The sequence below is a fragment of the Budorcas taxicolor genome, chromosome 19, assembly GCF_023091745.1.
Source record: "Budorcas taxicolor isolate Tak-1 chromosome 19, Takin1.1, whole genome shotgun sequence".
Taxonomy (NCBI): Eukaryota; Metazoa; Chordata; class Mammalia; order Artiodactyla; family Bovidae; genus Budorcas; species Budorcas taxicolor.
The window spans coordinates 42,311,019-42,333,019 of NC_068928.1; the positions used below are offsets into that span (position 1 = coordinate 42,311,019).

Here is a 22,001-nt window from a genome sequence, read left to right on the forward strand (position 1 = left end):
CAGGGCGGGCCTCAAGTGTGATTGGCTGGGGGCAGCGAGGAGTGGAGCGGCCCTTCCCGGGCACCGTAGTTCAGCTCTGCCTGCTCTGGGGAGTCCGGCTCCCGCCCCAGCGGCCTGGGTCTCTGCTGGAGAGGTGGAGTGTACGCTTCGAACCTCTCCCTTCCTCCCTTCGGAACCACGGCTGTAGGGTATCACGCCTTGGAGTCTCGGGACCCAGTTCCAGCGGCCGCTGAGCACTCGTGACCTTGAGCTGGACTGAGTATTTGAGTGGAAAGGAATCTCGGCATCAGCTCCCGCTGGGCAAGTGACTTGCTCAAGGTCACAGTTACCCAAAGGCGTGTCCCATCCCACGGCCCGAGCCTTTTTCTCGGTTTTTATCTTTTGTAAAACGGGAACAAGAGGTGCTTGCGGGTGGTGGGGGGTTGTGAAGACTTAACAGAACGACGCCTAGGCGCCCTGCAAGGAATAACGCTGCGTTTGTTTGCCCGTTACCGAGCGTCTCACGCAGGGGGCGCTCAGCACATGCTGTGGTTGAAGGTATGGTTGGGAGGGGGCTGATTGTAAGCCACAAAGCTTGTAGAAGTTTCCTTTTGGCAGAGACAGTCTTGCGGCAACACCTGACAGGTGCTTTCCATTCCTGCCCACAGTGGCCAGTGGGACAAAGCCTTAAAATAAGTTATTTCTAGTTTCTGAGGTCAGCTGAAGGCCAAAGAGCAGCTGTTGCTGCAGCTCAAACAATCCAGTGGGGCATGGTGCTACTTTTAAAAGCCTCTATTACCTCAATCTCATTAGCCTTTGAAACCTGTACTTCTCTTCACACGTTTAGCGGACAGTATTAAGAATTAGAAATGCTGGGAACTGCAGGTTAGATGCTGGCCAGGAGTGCCAGTTATGCTCCTATCTGGGCTCCCCTGGAGATGGGGGGTAGCCTCCTACCATGGTGATTTTTCTGGCCATCACAAAACAAAAAACCAAGGATGGGCAAGTGGGTCCCTCACACACTGGGCTTTCTTTGAGGCTGTCACCTCCTCTAACATCTCAGATTAGCAAGACCTTTCAAGGCTAAGACACCATTCAACGTAAGTCTCTTAAAGGTTGTTCTCATACAAGATTTATTCCCCAGCACCCCTCCCACCCACATCCCCATCCGGATTCACAGTGGAGGACTAAGGAGATTCAGAGCAGGATCCGCAGGTACAAAACACACCTTCCAAAGATTTTGCTCTCCTTCCTTTTCTCCCTCCTACCAACTCCCAAGGCTTGAAGCTACACACACTCATGCAAACGCACAAAATCCCACTCCTTTCCCACACCTCGTTTTCTTCCACATCAGAGCTCACCTGTAAGACATCTGGGCTCTGAGAAGAGGTGTCCTAAAGTCTGAGAACCCTAAAGAGAGAGAGGCTGTTACTCTAAACTTCACACAAAGGGAAGTGACTGAATCAGACACCAAGCTCTTCTCTCCTCTCACTGTTGACTATTTTCACTCCCTGGCCTCTACCTTGTCCATCAACCAAGAGCAAACACGTTAATGCACTCCCACTTGCAGCACGTGAAAACAGGCTCTGTCCAACATCCATCACCCAGGTGCAGGGTGTTGGAGGGAGTGGTCCCTGAGGATCAGCAAAGGGTTAATTTATGTGGAGGGAAAGATGATTAGGAGAATTAGGCTTGAGCTCTGATTGGGGAGGCATGGCTTTAGAACTAATGATCATTTTGTTTTTGTCTCACATGATTTTTACTAGGGGGAGTAGAACAGATACCCCATACAGGGGTTTCTGCTGATTACAGACACATTCTTGCTAACTGGGCTCATCTTAAAAGAGGCCCTGCCAAACTGGGCAGTTGAAAACAAAATTATTAAAGGAGCTGAACAGACGGTAAGAAGAGCTGGTGCAAGAAGAGCTGGTGGCTCCTGGGATGAATGCCACTGAGCCGTCTGTAAAGTGCTACTCTGACATGGCCTGTGTGGGATTATTGCTTCTCCAAAGGAGGAGCAGGGGAAGGAACGGGAACACGGAAATAGGTATGGAATGGTATGGTATTGCTATGCTCGTTGCTCAGGCTGATGGGCAAATGGAGCCAGGGGTTAGCAGCACCAAAAATAACCAAGCAGCTCCAAAACAGTGAGTGAGTCTGGGAGCTACAGAGGCGTTCACCCTCCCAACCCACTGACCCCACAGCCCAAAGTAATGTGGAAGAGGCCCACCCACACCTCATGTTCACATTCTAAAACTTCACAAGCAAGATTCTGGAGCACTAGGGGGTAGGCCTCAAGAAATGAGGATGGGCTGAGGCAAGGGGAGCAGGCCTGCTCTGCAGAACCAAAGGACAAGTTTGCTTAGAAAAAAGCAAATCAACCATGGCTTAGCAAAAGAGGACAGTAAAACTCTTCCAGCTGCCTGACTTGGAGCTCTAGGGAGATGATAAATGGAGGGAGGAAGGGAAGGGATCTATTCACTGAGGGCCTCTGAGCACCCAGACCTAGAAGCACACAGCAGCATCCCCTCAAAAGGGAACCAATACCCTTGACTACTTTGTTCCCCAAAAGTACCACCATCCTGATGGAGAGAAGTGTCCCTCAGGGGAGCACACTCTCACTTCGGTGACTTGAGCTCAGATATCAGCATCTAGCTGATAGCAAGGGAGTGAGTATCTTCTCTGAGTAGGCCTCTGAGCATCAGCGAGGCCACCGTGCATACATATATAATTCAGAGAGTGGGACCTGGGTTCTTCCCTTGCCCCTTCACCTTAAGTGGAATGGGGAGAAAAAAAACTTTAACCACAGTGACCCCCCCCAAAGGAAGTCTCTCCTCAGTGGCTCCTAGAACTGGCAGGGTCCAGCTGATTCAGCTCTGACTGGTCCAGAAGTTCAAAGTCATCCCCCTCAGCGTCAGTGTCCAGGTCTGAACTGGGTGCCCTGAGGACACCTCTGGTGGCTCTCCGGGGAGGTAGGCCAGAAGGGCCTGGCTGGGAGGCCCCTGACAGGGCCAGTTGGATCATGCCCTGTGAAACCAGGCTAGCAAGGTTGCTGGTGAGGTTGGATCCTGCAGGCAGGGCACCAAGCAAAAGCTCTGGCAGTGCGGCCTCTTCCCGGCTGGCAGGAGGGCCCTGAGACTCCTCGGCCCCCGGTGGGACCCGGTACATCAAGCTGGGCATCCCAATGCTGGTATCATCCTCATCATCCAGGCCAGCAGGATCCACGTTAATGGAAGGGAAGTCTGGAAGGTCTCTGGCGAAGGATTCCTCTGGATCACTGTGACCATCTAGGTCTGGGAGAACAGAGGAGTGTCTGAGACATGGCAACTGCCTGGCCTTCCTGTGCCCCAGCCCCACCACGTCAGCCCCAAATAACCAGATGTTTCCACTCTGGATTTCTGGCACTGGTCAGCCTTCCCGCTCCACTTATAGACTGCTGTTACCTTTACTGGCCAAAGAACTTCCCCTTTCTCTGCCGTGTCCCCCATGAGCTTTGATCCTGAGGCCACTAAGCGACTGAGGACTTCCAGGGGAGCAGCAGTGCCATCTGGCTGGAGCCATGCCCCTGAAGCTGCTCCGCCACCTAATCCACAGCTCGGAAAACAGGAGAGGCGGGGGTAGCGTCCCTGCTGCCTGCAAAGCTGAGCGGCAACAGTCAGAGCCAGTATCAACTTGGGTCCAAGGTTCCTCTCACCTTCAGAGCCTTCTGTTAGAGGTGTTTGGCCCCGTGAAAGGTTGAATGTACCGTTGTCTGTACAGGAGACCTCAGCATCCGAGTGCTCGGAGTCTGTGATGGCCAGTTCCCTGGCAACAGTGGAATCATCCAGCTGAGGAAAAGACAAGACCAACAAGCATGAAGAAACGGTGCCAGCAGAAACAGGTGCAGTTTGCCATTTACAGCTTCACCAGTGAGCTGGCCCCAAAGGCTACCCCTAAGGCTAACAGTGTAACCAGGCATGGATGGCAACTTTAGTCAGAATCCTGACCCCTTTCAGGCTGCTCCCCCAGGGAAAACACTCTTTTTCATCAATCTTGAGCCCAGGAAGGAAAGCAGCCTTGAGAGTCAACCCGCCACTTATACTCTGAACCAAATAACTGACCCAGAGAATACTTTTCACAGGTGGCTGGGAGGATATGTACAGGTTACCGCTTGACCTAAGGCAAGCTGGGCTGTTTAAAGAGAGATCAGGTCAGTTGCAGAAGTTCTGCCCTGATGGCAGGGGTTAAAAGGAGACGTGGAAGAGGGTGTGCTCGTCACCAGACTCAAACTGAGATCTACATACAAAGTCCCAATATAATACTAGCTTTTCTCCTCACTGCACTTGGGAGCAGGAAGGTCCTTGGAGAAAGGCAAGAAGCTGGGTCCTTGGAGAGCCCACAGTGAGCCTGGAAACCTGTTTCCTGTCTAAACAGGAGTACCAGATGGTAAAAAAGGAGCTAAAAAGACTGGCCAGTGAGGCAGCTCCCACACCCCAGATACCTGAGGACAGAAGGCTGCAAGCTCCTCCTCGCTGTCACTGTGGTTGTCCGCAGCACGCTCTGGGTGGAGAGCTCTGCGACGCACTGTGTGGGAAGAGCAGAAGCCATGAACACCTTCCCTTGAGGGCAAACTCCCGCCCCCTTTGAATTTCAAAGGCATTAAAGTCAGAATACCAGAGAATGAACCCCTTAAACCTACAGAACGATGTCTGAGGAAGGAGCTGCCTAAGTGGCAAGCTAAGCTGATAACATGATAACACAGGAAAGAAACCCTTTTTGTTCTGGACAGATCAACTACCAGACTTGTCAACAAGCCTCAAGATCAGATATCAGTGTGAAAAGGGGACACTATCACAGAGAAGGCGAAGGGAGACACCCCACCTGGCTGAGTCAGGCTTTGAGGAGTGGTGCTGTTCAGCTGGCTGCGCCGGGCAGAGCTGGGCCTTGGCGCTCGTGTGCAGAGCTCTTAGAAGGCCAGGGCTTAATGCAGACCCAGCCTGCCCACACCACGGGAGAGAGGGGAAAGTCCGCTTGCCTGCTGCTTGTGGGTTGGAGGATCTCAGGCTAGTACACACCAGGCTTCAGAAGCCAGTCTTCAATCGCTTTGGGAAGGCAGCTTTCAGGAGTGAACAGAGGCCCAGCTGAGGAGTTTAAAAGACCCACTCTGCCATTTACTAACCGTGAGCTTTAGTTTCCTCAACCAGAAAAGGAAAATACCACCCTCTTTTTAAGGGTGTTGTACAGACAACGTATGCAAAGCAGCCAGCTCAGTGCTTGAGCACATGGGACGTGCTTCATAAAAAGCAGCTAACACTGGGAATATCTTCACTGTCTTTTATATGACTTGGGAGAGCTTTTCTCATATTTGTTTAAAATGGGAGTGTCTAGAATTCCAAAGGGAAAAACTGGTAAGCCTGCAGAGATTTCCCTAGAGTAGATCATCACTTTTACCTACCACCCCCCTATACAGCAACCACATCCCACTTCTCCACGTTCAAGGACCTATGATGCCAAACCTCTGGGCTTCTCCTTCTCCCCAAACTGCCCAAATGGACGGGAGGTTCCCCTGGACACTTACATTGTCTCTCTCTCTGCTTGGACATCATGTAGCCACGAACGCTGAAGTCCAGCCGCTGCAGTGCGGGCTTCAGCCGCACATACACTCGGTCCCACAGCCGGTGGTACACAGCGAGGGGCCACATCATGACAGTGACAACTGAGAGGAGTGAGAAAGAGTGGTGAAATGGAGGAAGGGCTGCATACACAGTCCTGACTGTCCCTCCGCCGTGTGTCCTTAGGGCTGGGACCCCGTGTGGAACGGTCCTGCTTAATTCTGCAGGTCATCTTCACGAGGTGAAGATCTGGGGTCAGAGACTTCTGTAGCCCCAACAGCGCCGTGCACAGTGGACTATGCTGCTAACGCATCAAGGGCAGAATCAGTGCTGTCACCTGCATATGGGTGTCACCGAGCATCAACAAGACCAGATGCTAACGACGCCTCGGCAGCCACACAACATCATTCGAGCTTCTGCTATTTAATCACCAGGGTCATCACTGCTCAGTTCTTCCAGCCTCAGGTAGACAGAGTTCATGCCAATATGAAGTAACTACATTTACAAAACTGCTCTGGGGGGGTGGGGTGGGGGGAAGTGCTCCAGGTAAACAGAACCTAGTAACCTACAGAGTAAACAGAATCTAGAACAGAATCCTAAGAGTTATGTCCTACTGTTACACAATACACTGACTCTAAAAATTCCCTCCTGAAATAGGGACAGACAGTCCTTTCTTTATAGCTGGTTAGTGGACCCTTGTCAGTTTCTAAAACTTGGTAAGAAAAGGACTTTAAATGTGGGAGCTTGACACAGGTAAGAAGAAAGGTATTTTCATGACTCTAAACAGGACATGAAAATAAAAAAGGTCATTTCCTGGAGAACAAAAATATAAAAGTTCTCTCTCTAGACAAAGTTAGCTACAGCTAGAAAAGCTATGAGTACGTTAAGCTTGTGGGGGAGGTATATACCATACTTACGAATTAAGTAGGAGAGCAGGAGCCCAGGGATGTAGCGGCCCAAGACAGCCAAAAAGGTCAGTATCCCACAGCTCAGCAAGCAGAACTAGGGATGTCAGGAAACAATATTAAGTTTCTGCTATATGGCAGGGGATGGGGTGGGGATGTGGGGCAGGTAAGATGGAGATGTGATTGAAATGATTTTTTATGACCTCTGAATAAAGCATGGACATGTCAGAATGACATGTACCTAGCCACTGCTGCTGCTGGTGATTCTGCTGGGGAGGAAAGGGAGCATGTCCACTTCTATTCAAACTCTTCTCACACGGCTAACCCCACAGGGCTGCACCTTTCGTGCTGGGAAATGGTTTGAATAGGACTGAGCCAAAAATTCTCTCTGAAAACAAGTGCTGGTGGTGGGCTTTTTTAAGGCAAAGTAAAATAAAATGAAAAAACTCAACCACTTACCACATGTTTAATATGACACAGAATGCACACAAGCAAGCTTTCTTTCCCATCTTGGGGCAGGAAGATGGCCTAATCTAAGTGGCAAGCACCTGAAGGAGTCATCGAGTTCTTGCCTTAGTCCTAGTGGCTGGTCAGAAGCCCCTTCCTATGACTTCCCTTGTCTCTACCAGCACCATGGTCTTTTCGTTCTTGAATGAGGATAGGTAGTAAAAGGTAAAAGGGCTGTTTCAGTTTAGCATGAACTGAACTGAGAAGCCAGAAATAAGAGTGAAAAAGGGAAGAGTCTTACCTTGCCTGGGTTTTGCTTTTTGAAAAGCAAAAGATTCCTTATGAAAATGGTCCCACTAACCCAGACTTCAGCTACGTGGTGGCAGAGCTCGGGCACGCTGAGCAACCGAGGGTGCACAAAACCCCAGCTATGGGAAAGAGAAGGGGGAGCTGTGAAAGGAGGGTGCTGAGGGTTCCCCCCCATCTCACTTTGAAGGCAGCCGATGGTTCCGGGTTTAAATAGGGGCTGGGGAGTGGCTAGCCCGAGGTGCTCTAGAGGTGAAGCACGACTTTCTTCTCGGCTCTCCAGGTTGAAACTTGAATTTAAGGACTAGGAGGGCAAACTTGTTCTGACACCTCCACCCTGAGCCAGCAGCCCAATCCACATGTGTAAACCTGCCACCAGCTCCTAGGCCCTTTGTGCTTAAAAGCATCTTTCCTGTGCTCAGACTATTGCAATTCACTGTGACTGCAATCCAGGAGAAAACGTAAAAGCACAGTCTGACAGCACTGCGGCAGGTGAGGTGGAGCCAATGGATGTGCCCCTTAGAGAGAAAACAAATAAAACAAAACCAAAACAAACCCAGCAGAGACAATCCAACTTATGACATGAATGAACTGAAAAATGAAAGCAGGAGCTGTAAGCCACAAGAGGGATCTTTGGCTTGCTGATGCCAGAAACGAACGTGTTTTCTGACCAGGAACTTGAAACGGCCAAAGTTCACAGAAAACACTAAATGGCCTGGTTTTTATAAAAGCCAGAGACAAATGAGGTAAGTTGCCTCTAAGTTTTTACACAGGCTGAATAATCCCTTGGCACGTCAGCACGCTAACGCTGCTTTCTCAGAAATGTCTCTTACAAGCACCACAGGACACCGAGCATCTCAACCTACTGCTGCCTGAACTTTAGGATTTGTTAAAATGATTATTTGCAACAGACTAGGTTCTCAGCTTCTAATTTGTATCCAGAACATGGAGTTAACAACCTGTAACCAGAATATTACAACAAGAGAATCAATCAGAGCAACAAAAAGGGATTTAATTAGCATTCCATACCTCTCATTGTCTAATGCGTCGGGTCTTGGCACTACAATATTAAAACAAACACCAGCATTAGTTGGTAGGGAAAACAAAATATGAAAATGTTAGGCTGTTGGTCTGATAGCTCAAGTTTTAATAGGTTTGGAGAAAAGGAAAAACAGTAACAGCCAATAAAAAGGAGACACCATGTTACAGCGCCAGTTAGGGAGCTACAGACAAGGGAGTGAGGGCGATGCCCGCTCATTTCTCCGGCAGGATGGGGTGGGAGCGCAAACGGCGCATTAGGGCCCCTTCTGATTACTGCAGCTGAGAGCCTAGGTGCACACACAGAGTTCATCCCACCCACCCCTCAAGTGTGTCTGGGTTGCTCGTATGCATCAATGTGTGCCAGGTCATGAGGGCATGTTATGACTACTTTAACTCTGGAAACCCGCTATTCAAAAGAGACCCATTAACTACAATCAGTGATGAAAGGTCTTCTGACATTCACCAGCCATAGGACAGGTGGGTGAACTATATGATTCCTTGAAGTCTCTGCGAAATAGGATGGTAATGTATTTAAAAACTGTACCCTCTGGTTTGAATATTCTGCCAGCACTTCAAAAATAACGTGTCCAGCCTACATCAATTTTCCTCACGCTCACTCTCCACCCAAACCAACTGCCCAGCCTGCCGCTGCCTACCTCTGCTAACTGTAATGCCACTCTTACTCCTCTCCTCGCTCCCAAATCCCAAAGCTGCTGTTATTCCTTACTCCCCTAACCTCCTATTTATCAGTATTTTTAAACAATTTCAAAGAAATTCTTGAGAGGCAAATTGATACTGCCTTGGTAACGATGCAGTATCCAGTGAGGAAAATTATTTAACAACTTGAGGACTATTTATTCCTCACGCCAATTATGAAGGAAAGGATATCTCAGGTGGTGGATACAGATTTCCTGAGCTTCACAACAATGGGAAGGACAGAACTCAGCTCTAAGGAACTGGGGGTGGGGCACTAGCCCTTCAAGCGTCTCCTAAGGCAAATAATTCAGACTTCAAAAGCTATTCCCAGCTTCACATACTCCTCCAGAAACTCCTAAAACTACAGGTAAAAATGACAGACAATTTCTGGTTCAGAATGTTCCAAATCCTACCAAGCTCACCTTTTATTTCAGGCCAGATTTTGTTCTTCCATTGATCTATACACACAATAATCATTGAGCTGAATGCAAGTAAAAACACAAGACGAAGGGATGTCAGGGCAAAGAACCTAAAGGGAAGGAAAAAGAGAAGATCATTATCCACTTAAGCTAATTTCATAAAAGACCATATGTGCACTACTGGTTCTGTGGTAAACAGACTTAAGCGCTAGCTATACACCTTGAGAAAAATCACTTAAACTCAATGGACTTTAGCTATTTTACCTACAGTGTAGAGATAAGAATTTGCTTCTGCAAAGGCAAATGACTAAATCAAATAAACTAAGAGCCGCTTTCAACTTTCAAGTCTGTGATTCTATTAATTTCAAGAAGAAATTCATCTTTTTTCTTGTCTGTTTTCTGCCACACTGCATGGCTTATGGGATCTGAGTTCCCCAACCAGTGACTGAACCTGGGCCCTCAGCAGTTAAAGCTCAGAGTCCTAACCACTGGACAACCAGGGAATCCCCAAAATTCATTCTCGAACTGAACGAGTTGTTTTGATGAAAACATCTTTCTATAAAATTAGACCCTGGTTCAGGGCAATAAACTGACAGAGGTGCATTAAAGAACAGCTAACTCAATCAGACATCCTTTTTCAGATAAAGGAACAAAGGCTCAAAAAAGTGAACCACCTTGGTCAAGGACACACAGAAAGTGAGCACTAAAGCTCCATCTAAAAACCAGTTCTTCAGAATTGACATCAACCCTTCTCAAACTTCCCAGAAAACCTGACTCATTTAATGAGGAGAACATTACTGATACCAAAGCCAGACAAAACACTACAAGAAAACTGCAGTCCAATACACGTTATGAATATAGAGGCAAAAATCCTCAATAAAATATTATCAACATGAATTCAGCAGCATATTAAAAGGATTTTATACACCATGACTAATTCCAGGCATTTATCCCAGGAACCCAAGGGTGGTTCAAGATACAAAAATCAACAACTGTAATGTATCGCATTAAAAGAATGAAGGAAAAGCTAATTATTATTTGAAGGAATAAATATGGTTGCATAAAGAGATGTTTACAAAAAAATTGGGGAAATCAGAACACTGACAGTAGATCTGAAAATATTAAGGAATTATTGTTAATTTGGGGGGATATGATGATATTATGGAAGTTATGTTTTTAAAGAGTCCCTATCTTTTAGAGATATATACTAAGATATTTATGAATAAAATGACGTATTTGGGATTTCTGTCAAAACAATAGCCTGCCAAGGGGCAAAGGATGTGAAAGAAGAAGAAATAAGACTGACTGTGAGTTCTTCACTGCTGAAGCTGGGTGATGAGTACATGAAATTCTTTATGCTCTCCTCTCTACTTCTGTATATATTTAAAATCTTTCACAATAAAATTTTTCTTCAAAAAAAAAAAAAGACTGGTTCTTATGAGTCTTTCTATGATCTAAGTCAAAAGCCTTCAGGGCAGTGCCCTGCAGAGTGTCTGTAGTCCAGTGATTTTACCAGACTGTCAGGAAGTAAGTACAGAAACTGAAAGCAAGAATTTAGTAATTTTTATAGCAATTTGACCAAGTAATTTCGAACATAAGGATATATTTGGGTTTGTATTTTGTGTGCCCTTTTAACTTATCTAGTAACTTATTTATATTGTATTTTACAAAAATATTGATCAGATATAGACCGGGGAAAATGACAACACTAGTCCTTCACTGAAGATGGTTTGAGAAACAACTGTTCTAAGATCTTTGTTGTTGTTGTTTAGTGGCTAAGTTAACCCACCAGGCTACTCCGTCCATGGGATTTCCCAGTGAAGAACTGGAGTGGGTTGCCATTTCCTTCTCCAGGGATCTTAACAACCCAGGAATCAAACCCACGTCTCCTGCACTGACAGGCAGATTCTTTACCACTGAGCCACCAAGGAACTGAGGGAGGCCAAATGCATCACCAGAGAAGCAGTTCAGCAGGGCAGTGAGGTATGGCTTTTAAAGCTAGGTTGACTTGAGTCTATTCTCTGAACAGGCACTCTTAGTTGTATGACTCTGAGTAACTTAGCTTAAACCTCCTTAAGCCTCAGTTTCCTCATCTATATGTGATATTAACAATAACAAATCATGCAGGACTGTTCATAGGTATTAGAAACAACATACATAAGTCACTTATAAAAGTATCATAGTTGGCTTCCCTGGTGCTCAGTGGTAAAGAATCCGCCTGCCAATGCAGAAGAGAGAGAGTCAATCTCTGGTCCAGGAAGATCCCACATGCTGTGGAGCAACTAAGCCTGTGCGCCACAGCTACTGAGCCTGTGCTCTGGAGCACGGGAGCTGCAACTGCTGAGCCCATATGCCCTAGGGCCCATGCTCCTCAACAGGAACAGGCCACTGTAATGACGAGCCTGGGCACCTCAACTAGAGACAGTAGCCCCTGCTCACCGACACTTGAGAAAAGCCTGCACGTCCACAAAGACCCCGCAGAGGCAAATATAAACAAATAAAACTATCTTTAAAACTACCATGGTTGATCTTGCTAAAAAGACAAGAAAATACACACAAGGCACCTATATATGCCCAATATATATGTCCTATTCAATTTTACAAAGGAGCAGTGTTATTAGCTATCATCACAGCAACTGATCAAACGAGAATAAGGATGACCAAGAGATCATTCATGGTTATAAACGATCTCATTTTCTCAATACAACACATGACCTAATGACCTGACATATTCACAGAATACCATACTAAGAGTATAATCCTTTTTTTTTTTTTAAAGCTGTATCTGTGTGTATCTATGAATACACATATGCATGCAGGGACTGTCAGAGGAACTTTAATTTTGGTCTCTAGATGTTTTGCACTGTTTTCAATAAACATGAATCCATGTTATGTATTTTAAACAACACAAAAAGTGAGGGATGGAAGAAACCAAGAACTTAGAGAAACCCAGTCATTCATGGCAACCCTATTCCAGTATTTCCACCCCATCACTTCAAGGATACTGTAATTATACACGAAATTAAAGAATGAAAGTCGTTTAACAGGAGTAAGCCTCAAGAGCTGCCCCAAGGCCATTAATCTTCTCTCCAAAGCCAGTTCATCACCTCAACAAACAAGGAAGTTTAACAAGGCCAGGGATAAGGGCTGAGAGCATCTTGCTCCCCTGAGCTGTTGCTTCTATGTACCAGCAGCAGGATGTGGCACGACTCTCTGTTCTCTGAAGTACCTGGGAGGGCTCTTGAGGGAGGCAATCCAGACTGTCTGCAATTTCCACTTTCCAGATCACAACTGCTAATGCAAATACAAACTGGGGTAGATAAAGGATACTAAACTTTCCTAAGAAACGTCAGTTTTTCAAAGATGATGGCAATAAAAATACAGTTTCTCGAAGAGCTGAACTCTTTCAGTAGTCTGTTCGAGCCCCCACCTATGCTTCAACTCAATTCAAACATTTATTGATTGCCTACTATATGCTGAGGCCTTATGGTAAGTAGGCCAGTTACAGAAAAGAGTAACACATGGACCTTATTCTCAAGTGGATTTATGTCAGTACATGTTTGTAACATAGCATGATAAGATAACAATAACAATGAGGACATCTAAGCTGGGATTTGAAATGGTAGGACAACACAGGAAAAGAGTGTGAGAAAGGAGAGGATATTCAGAGAGGGAGAACAGCCAGCTGGCATAACATATTTAGGGAACTACAAGTAGTCTGACAGAACTCAAACATAAAGAACAGAGGGAGAGGATGAGTATGGGGAGAGAGGAAGAAGTCAGATTATGAGGGACCCTTTATGACAAAGGGTACTGAATTTTATCCTGGACATAAAGATGAATCAGCAAAGAGTTTTACACACGGTGTATTTGCTGGATCATGAAGGCTAAAACTGTGAGCACCTTCTTGAACCAGATTAATCCCAGTCAATAATGCAATTTTAGAGCCAGACACAGGATAACCTTTCCTTGAACAAGCCAATGCAGAAATTTAAGAGGAAGAAAAGCTTTTCTGTGAATGAAAGTCGCTCAGTCATGTCTGACTCTTTGTGATCCCAGAGACTATACAGTCCATGGAATTCTCCAGGCCAATTGCATTACTGACCAGGATTAATTTGGTTCAAGAAGATGCTCACAGTTTTAGCCTTCATGATCCAGCAAATACACCATGTGTAAAACTCTTTGCTGATTCATCTTTATGTGCAGGATAAAATTCAGTACCCTTTGTCATAAAAGGTCCCTCATGATCTGGAGTGGGTAGCTTTTCCCTTCTCCAGGGAACTTCCCAACCCAGGGACTGAACCCAGGTCTCCCACATTGCAGGTGGATTCTTTACCAGTTGAGTCACAAGGGAAGCCCAAGAACACTGGAGTGGAAATCCCTTCTCCAGCAGATCTTCCCAACCCAGGAATCCAACCAGGTATCCTGCATTGCAGGTGGATTCTTTACTAACGGAGCTGTGAGGGAAGCCCCAGGTAAAATAACAATTCTTGGAAAAATAGCTTCTTCCATATAGATAAAATCTTAATTAATGGAAAGTTCACCTCAAACCACTAGAGTTGATCTTTTCAAGATACCTGCATGCATGCATGCTAAGTCACTTCAGTTGTGTCTGACTCTATGGGACCCTATGGACCCTGCCAGGCTCCTCTGTCCATGGGATTCTCCAGGCAAGAGTACTGGAGTGGGTTGCCATTTCCTCCTCGAGGGGATCTTCCCAATCCAGGAATTGAACCAGCATCTCTTACATCTTCTACACTAGCAGATAAACTTCTTATCACTAGCACCACCTGGGAAGCCCCCTCCAAGGTACCTGAAAGTGAAACTGCAAGTCGCTCAGTGCATCCAACTCCGTGACCCCATGGACTATGTCCATGGAATTCTCCAGGCCAGAATACTAGAGTGGGCAGCCTTTCCCTTCTCCAGGGGATCTTCCCAACCCAGGGATTGAACCCAGGTCTCCCACATTGCAGGTGGATTCTTTACCAGCTGAGCCACAAGGGAAGCCCCCAAATTTTAAGTCACTCAGTCATGTCCGACTCTTTGCAATCCCATGGACTATACAGTCCATGGAATTCTCCAGGCCAGCATACTGGAGTGAGTAGCCTTTCCCTTCTCTAGGGGATCTTCCCAACCCAGGGATCAAACCCAGGTCTCCCGCATTGCAGGCGGATTCTTTACCAGCTGAGCCACCAGGGAAGCCCAAGAATACTGGAGTGGGACGCCTATCCCTTCTCCAGCAGATCTTCCCAACCCAGGAATCGAACTGGGGTCTCCTGCACTGCAGGCGGATTCTTTACCAACTGAGCCATCAGGGAAGACAATATCAAATGTTATTAATTCCTTTAGGGGTCTATCAAATATAAAAAAATATGGATAAGTGTGTACACCTTTCCTTCGGCCTCAATACTAAATTCTTAAACAAAAGGAAATATCAGTCTCAGATTGGTGTGTTTGGGATATATTGAAGTCACATTATACTTTTATTTTATGGAGGTAACTTGGATGCGACAGAGGATGAGATGGCTGGATGGCATCACTAACTCAATGGACATGAGTTTGAGTAGGCTCTGGGAGTTGGTGATAGACAAGGAAGCCTGGTGTGCTGAAGTCCATGGGATTGCAAAGAGTCAGACACGACTGAGCGACTGAACTGAACTGCATTGGAGGCCTACCTGTTAAAAAAATAACCAACTCTGCAACTATGTACAAGGACAAGACATAATTGAAGATAAAGTACTTGTGAGATTGGTATAAGTAAGGAATGAAGACAAATAAGGGAGGATTCCTCTGGATTAGTTTCGTCCTCCAATGTCTATTTCTGCAAGCCAAAAAATTCACATACAGATATAACAGTGTACAAGCTGGATAAGACAACATGCAAAACATTTTTCCAGCAACTATAATCATCATGAGAACTTTCCAACTTAGCAAAAACAACTACAATTGCAGTCAACTCTGGATATTCACGGGCTTCCCTTGTAGCTCAGTCGGTAATCACATGTGAACTATTTAATTTGATTATTGCCCAACTGCAGAAGGCTCACAACAGACTTTTCCTTAATGATATTTATTTTTTTTTATTTCTAATGGCAAGCATGTTTGTAGAAGAAATTTCAGAAAATATAGTTCATAATTAAGGAAGAAAATAACAATAAAATTAATACAGTATTACCAGTCTGACAAAAAAAATTTTTTTTACCCTAAATCTGGTCAAGCCTCTAGATTTAGCTACCAATTTATAGGAAACACACAGAAGAGCACAGAGGAACGTGTTAAGCCACAGGGATGCAATCAGCAAAATACAATCTGTCAGACACTTTACAGGACAAACTGGTTTCTTGCCTCAAAACAAGAAAGGAGGAGGTGGAGAAGAACTGGGGTATAGAAGACACAAAATTCGCCAAGAACTGAACATTTTTAAAGCTAGGTACATGGTGATACATAATATTATTCTGCCTGCTTATATATATGTTCTCCAATTTTCCACAGTAAAAAGCTTAAAAAATAAATAACTCATTATCCACACACATATCCCAAAATATCAAGAGAGATTATTCCCTTCAGTTAAAAAAATATTCACATATAAAATACTCCATGGAAGGATACAGGCTACCTGGTTTCAAAACGTTCTCCTTCATTTAAAAATCCACAGATATGTTTTCCTTTATCACCAGAAAAGCACTGACAACTTGAGGATGATTAATTACATCATACACAGACACAATTAGTTTTTAAACCTTTCCCTAATTGAACTGAGATGCTTCCAATTTTTGAGGTAATAAAACTCTGTATCACTGAGCATAAATCTGACCTTACTTATGATTACTTTAAATGGAAGAACTAGATCAAAAACCATTAACTATTTTAACAACATTACAGAGATACAGTTTGCATACCATAAAATATACCTTGTAAACAGTCAAATTCAGTGTTTTTTGGTATCTCAGAGTTGCAACTATCATAATTATCTGATTCAGAACATTTTAATCACCCCCCAAAAAACCCCATGCCGGTTAGCAATCACTCCTCATTTCTCCCAAGCCCTTGAAAAGGTAGTAACTTTTTAAGTGTCTTAATACTGTTGCCAAATTAGTTTCCAGAAAGGCTGTCAAATTCATATTCCTATCAACCATACACCAGATTTTCCATATTTTGCCCAGAATTAAATATTATCATTTTAAAAAACCTAATAAGCAGAAATTAGTAACTCACTGCCACTTATACTAGATTTTTTATTATTAATGAATAAAAATGTATATATCCATTGATTTATTATTATTTGTTTTGTCCTTTTATAAATTATCCACCCCCTTTACTAGGGGCTAAAATTCAATTAACTATCAGTCTAAATAAAATATTTATTAGAAAAACAATCTGATATCCAGAAAAGTCATGAGAAATTCCAAAAAGAAACAATTTTTTGAGGTCAGCTATGATTGTCATCATTGGTATCGGTAACTTAAGAGTCTGCTATAATCATAAACAAAAGAAAGATCACATGTCTATTTTCAATCAAAGAAGATACTATTTCTGGGTTTCTTTGTTATTACAGAGTAAGCTTCTCTCAGGGGCACTTCAGAACAAAGCAGCCCATCCTATAGGGACAGAAAGCCCATTATTGTACAGCACTTGCGGCTGTCTGGTTAATGAGCCAGTCACTGGTAAATTAGAAAGAAAAAAATTAACATAACCTGTATCGTGTACCGCTGGTTGCTGCCTGTACAAAACCAGAAATGAAACCAGCTAGCTGCAAACGACCCACCTTATGTTAATGGACAGAAAGCACCCAATCTTAAAATCAGAACAGATAAAAACTTTTGGCAAAACAGAGGCAAAAAGAAAAAAAAAAAAAAAAAAAAGGAAGCCAAGGCATTTCTGGGAATCCTCCCTGCTCAGAGAGACAGTGAAGGACTAGGAAGCCTGGCATGCTACAGTTCATGGGGGAGCAAAGAGCTGGACACGACTTAGCGACTGAGCAACAACAAGGCATCTCTGGGAGCCCTTCCTGCTACCAAAGGCAAGAACCCTCCAAAGACCATCATCAGAAACATCTGCTCAACAGATTCCATCTGAAATTTGATGTATAGATTTTTTTTTCCACAGAATAAATGCCTCTACTTAATAGGCCCTCCCTTCCATTTCCTATCTCTCACTACTATTTTTCCCCCCTCAAATTCTAACCTTTTAAATCAGCATTGCAGTACAATCACTTCTTGGGTCATTTTTTTACTTGGGGGTATTTCTCCTGGGGGGGAGGGGCAGGGAGGGGAATCACCTTTTCCCATTGCAAAAACAAGAGATTTCCTAATACCCCCTAAAATATAGTATGGTTAACTCAGACTAGTGACTCTAAAAACAGATCCCAACAGAGATCTTATCAAAGAGAAAAAAAAGTCTGTGGACTGCTCTAAATCAATATTCCTAACCACCTAGAATCACAGAATGTGAAAACCTGGAAAGGAGCTCAGCAATCATCTGCCCCCAGCCCCCAGCCCCCTACCGCCTTGAGCCATGTGCTTTTCATAGGAGGCAGTGCAAGGGCTTAGAGTTCACACTCCTTTCCAGGGCTCCTTTATCCTTCCCTTATCTCCTAGGAATGAGTCCAGCCAAAAGTTACTAAAACCTGTTTTCTTCTTATCCTGTCAGGATAGATTCTTGCTGACTCAGATATTCTTCCCCCAAATCACTCATTTACAGGTGCTGTTAAGGCTAACGAAAATACAGGCCTGATATTGATAAGGAAGGCCTGATATTTCTGTTATACTAGAGAAAATAACATATAAGTGACAAGGAACAATATAGGCTAAAGATCACAATCACTGTAATTTTTCTGGAACTGGAAAAATAAGAAGGAAAGCCTTGAAATACTATAGGAGCGAGGCATCTCATCTATTCCTATCTTTTATGTTCTTTATTAAAATGTAACAGGGCACATTCACAGGTACAGGAAAACCTCCACTGAGAAGACAGAACATTGAAAGTTAAGCGCTACCTACCTGAATTCTGATGATTTGTTTGTACTCCTATTCAGTCTTCTAACACCTCGAAATGTATAAAACACCTCAGTTAATGATGTATCATTATTCAAAACAAGTAAAGAAAAATAAAATGCTTCAGATTTGATTTCTCTCTGACCTGCACCGAAGACCCACCTACATGTCCTAAATACCTTTTTAAATGAAATGAGAATAAAGCAATTACTCTTTGACATTCCAAAGCAAAATACCTACATCCATATTCAATTTGATGCTACTGGAATGTAGTCTGACTTTTATTTTGAACCTCAAATCACCTTCCACGGAAGCTCATTACCTAAAACAAACCACGATGTGAACTCCAATGCTAAACAACCCTCACTTCTGGATCCTTATTACCACTATCAGTCAGTCATTTTGTAACCTTCACAGGTATGAGTCCTCTCCATAAATGGTGCACCCAGTTGTTCTTTCACTCTCAAGAGTCACACCCTCATTTTGTTACATCTCTCCCCCACCTACTTAGAGTCTGATGGGAATGTAACAAGAGTAAATGCCTACTGGAAACACAGCAGGCAAGCTACCAGGAAATGCCAGAGATAAAGACCAATGGGCATCAATGCATTAAGAGACCCAGGAGTAGGAGAAAGGGATCTGACATTTTAAACATAGCCTATTAGTAAACTTAAGTAAATGCTATTGGGAACCAGCAAATTAAAGGTAACTGTAACATTTAAACACATGTATAACCTCAGATATGCAGATGACACCACCCTTATGGCAGAAAGTGAAGAGGAACTAAAAAGCCTCTTGATGAAAGTGAAAGAAGAGAGTGAAAAAGTTGGCTTAAAGCTCAACATTCAGAAAACGAAGATCATGGCATCTGGTCCCATCACTTCATGGCAAATAGATGGGGAAACAGTGGAAACAGTGTCAGACTTTATTTTGGGGGGTTCCAAAATCACTGTAGATGGTGACTGCAGCCATGAAATTAAAAGACGCTTACTCCTTGGAAGAAAAGTTATGACCAACCTAGATAGCATACTGAAAAGCAGAGACATTACTTTGCCAACAAAGGTCCGTCTAGTCAAGGCTATGGTTTCTCCTATGGTCATGTATGGATGTGAGAGTTGGACCGTGAAGAAAGCTGAACACCGAAGAATTGATGCTTTTGAACTATGGTTTTGGAGAAGACTCTTGAGAGTCCCTTGGACTGCAAAGAGATCCAACCAGTCCATTCTAAAGATCAGCCCTGGGTGTTCTTTGGAAGGAATGATGCTAAAGCTGAAACTCCAGTACTTTGGCCATCTCATGCGAAGAGCTGACTCATTGGAAAAGACGCTGATGCTGGGAGGGATTGGGCGCAGAAGGAAGAAGGGATGACAGAGGATGAGATGGCTGGATGGCATCACCGACTCGATGGACGTGAGTCTGAGTGAACTCCAGGAGAAGGTGATGGACAGGGAGACCTGGTGTGCTGCGATTCATGGGGTCGCAAAGAGTCAGACACGACTGAGCGACTGAACTGAACTGAACGGAAGAACAGACTTCCACCCCATATTCTACCTAGAAAATCCTTCTCAGGCAAGGATCATGTGGAAGGTCCTCTCCTCAAAAATAACAACATACATGCTACTGCTCTATGTGCATTAGTAAACCCTTGCTTTATCAGAATTCATTTAAATGCTTCCAATGTTTTTATACATCAGTCAGTCACACTTTAATACAAACTGATTCATGATCAGCTCTTTTCCTAATAATACAATCCCATGGTAGGCAAAGAAGTTTTGACTTAATGGTCTGGGGCTACGGTCTGGGATGTGGAGGTGAGAGGAAAAGAAGATAAGGTCATTTGGGTAAATGCTCCAGAATGAGGTGCTACAGTTAAAAGTTTTCTGACAGAGAGCCTGGGGGAGAGTAGGTACCTGGGGATCAAGGAAGAAGCACTACCAAAAGTAAATGAAGAATCCTGAAGGAAAAGTTCATCAAGTTTGCTCAAGACTCTAGAAGCAACAAATACCAGAGACTGCTGTGACACCTCTAACCCAAGTCTCCTTCAAACCAGGAGACGATTACTGTAATATATACCTCCGTAGTGTGTCTTCCTGTCAATGAACTTGGAATTATTTGTTTTGCTCCAGCTCACCAAAAACATTCTTTCAAAGGATAACAAATATTTTGGTTTTAAAACCAAGAATTTCAAGAGGAAAGATATTTTTAGCAAAAACAGTTATGTTTTGGAAACATACACTTTGTTATGTTTCAGGCTTATCCAGAACTGCTTTATTTTTCATTCAGCTGTAGAAGCCCCCCCTACACTTGAGTTCCCTTGGAATCTGATCAGTAATACTTCGCTAGTTGTGAATAAATCCAAACTCTGCTTGGCAGATTCTATGAAGACCTAAGTTCACTTCAGGAGATGACAACTCAGGGAAGCAGGAGTTCCATTTTCACACAGGATGACACAGACAGATTCTTTAAGCATATTTTTAGCCCTACTATCCCAGCTCAGAAAAACAAACACTATTAGACACCCTCAATTTCCTTGCATATAAACCGTGGTGAAGGATGCTTCTCTAATTCCTTGGAACACGGAGAAGTCGTCTTAAGTGGCTTTGAAATGGGTGAAATCCCACAATTACTATTTCATAACTGTCTTCAAAAGCTTGTAATTTTCTTTCAAGTTGCAGTTATGGAGGCTCTCAAGGACTCTCAGACTTCGCAAACTTCCTGAGTGGGCAAAAAGATGTCTATCTAACATGCTAATTCAGGTCGTTTAAGCATGTTTCCTTGTTACACCTATGGATCCCTTTTCAAGATCTCACGCCTTACTCACCTACCCCAACAATAAGTACTAAGATCTCGAGGCTGTTGAGCAGACAAGAGAAGGGAGGTGATGGCCTTAAAGGGACACAGCTTCTCTTGGCTAAAATGAGGCGCCTTCGCTCACTGCGAGCGGCGCAAGATGTTACTAGAAGCTCCTGCCAGATGTGCGGGGCGAGGGTGCACGTAAAGCAGGGGGAACAACTGGAAGGCCCTAAGAACTGCGGTGCCAAAGCCTCAGGCGGGATAGAGTGGAAGGAGGTGAGACAAAATGAGGCAGGTACAGGTAGGAGCCAGTGCAGCGAAGAAAACAAAGGAGGCGAGAGACAGAGCCTTAGAGAAACCTGACGAATTCGCGCCTCGGAGGGTTTCCGAGGATCCAGTTCTCTCACCAGAAAGCCGCGTTCAGCCCCAGGCACCACAGGGCGCTCCTGGCTGGCCGCTCCCACACCAGGGCTGCCTGCACTCGGCTCAGCAGAGGCTCGTAAGGCCCCAGCACCTCCACCAGGGCCCGCTGCGCCGCCTCAACCTGCTGGTCTCGCTCCCAGGAGCCTGACATAGGGCGGCGACCCTTGAAAGTCTGACCGGAGGCTGGGCCTGGGGCCACGGCCACCCCCTCTGCCTCCGCCATCTCCCCCCGGCAGCCACAACATCCGGGGCCACGGCCCGACAGTCACAATAATATCAACTGCGCAGATGCGCCAAACGGCGAGGGAGGCTGCATCCCTCCACACGCGCCTGCGCGAAGGCCCTTGGTCGCGTACATCCCAGAAAGAACACTGCGTCAAAATTACGTCCCCGGCGCCCCAATCAGGA

General features: G+C 44.7%; 1 protein-coding gene across 3 annotated transcripts; it reads right to left on the reverse strand.

The window, feature by feature from the left end:
• Window positions 1-6: 6 nt before the first annotated feature.
• RETREG3 (reticulophagy regulator family member 3) lies at window positions 7-21,838 on the reverse strand. 3 transcript variants are annotated; one of them, XR_008201005.1, is made up of 10 exons: window positions 21,578-21,838; window positions 9,388-9,494; window positions 8,258-8,288; window positions 7,224-7,350; window positions 6,488-6,572; window positions 5,537-5,674; window positions 4,460-4,542; window positions 3,674-3,806; window positions 1,341-3,272; window positions 7-125 (listed from the first exon to the last, which is right to left on the reverse strand). XR_008201005.1 is itself a non-coding variant. In XM_052657423.1 (9 exons), exons 1-9 carry the CDS (start codon window positions 21,814-21,816, stop codon window positions 2,815-2,817), a joined length of 1,401 nt encoding a protein of 466 aa, XP_052513383.1. In that variant the 5' UTR covers window positions 21,817-21,838; the 3' UTR covers window positions 1,149-2,814. The 3 variants fall into 3 exon arrangements, 2 of the variants coding, with proteins under 2 accessions (XP_052513383.1, XP_052513384.1); XM_052657423.1 differs by lacking the exon at window positions 7-125 and having other exon boundaries at window positions 1,149-3,272; XM_052657424.1 differs by lacking the exon at window positions 7-125 and having other exon boundaries at window positions 3,150-3,272; window positions 3,423-3,806.
• Window positions 21,839-22,001: the final 163 nt, after the last annotated feature.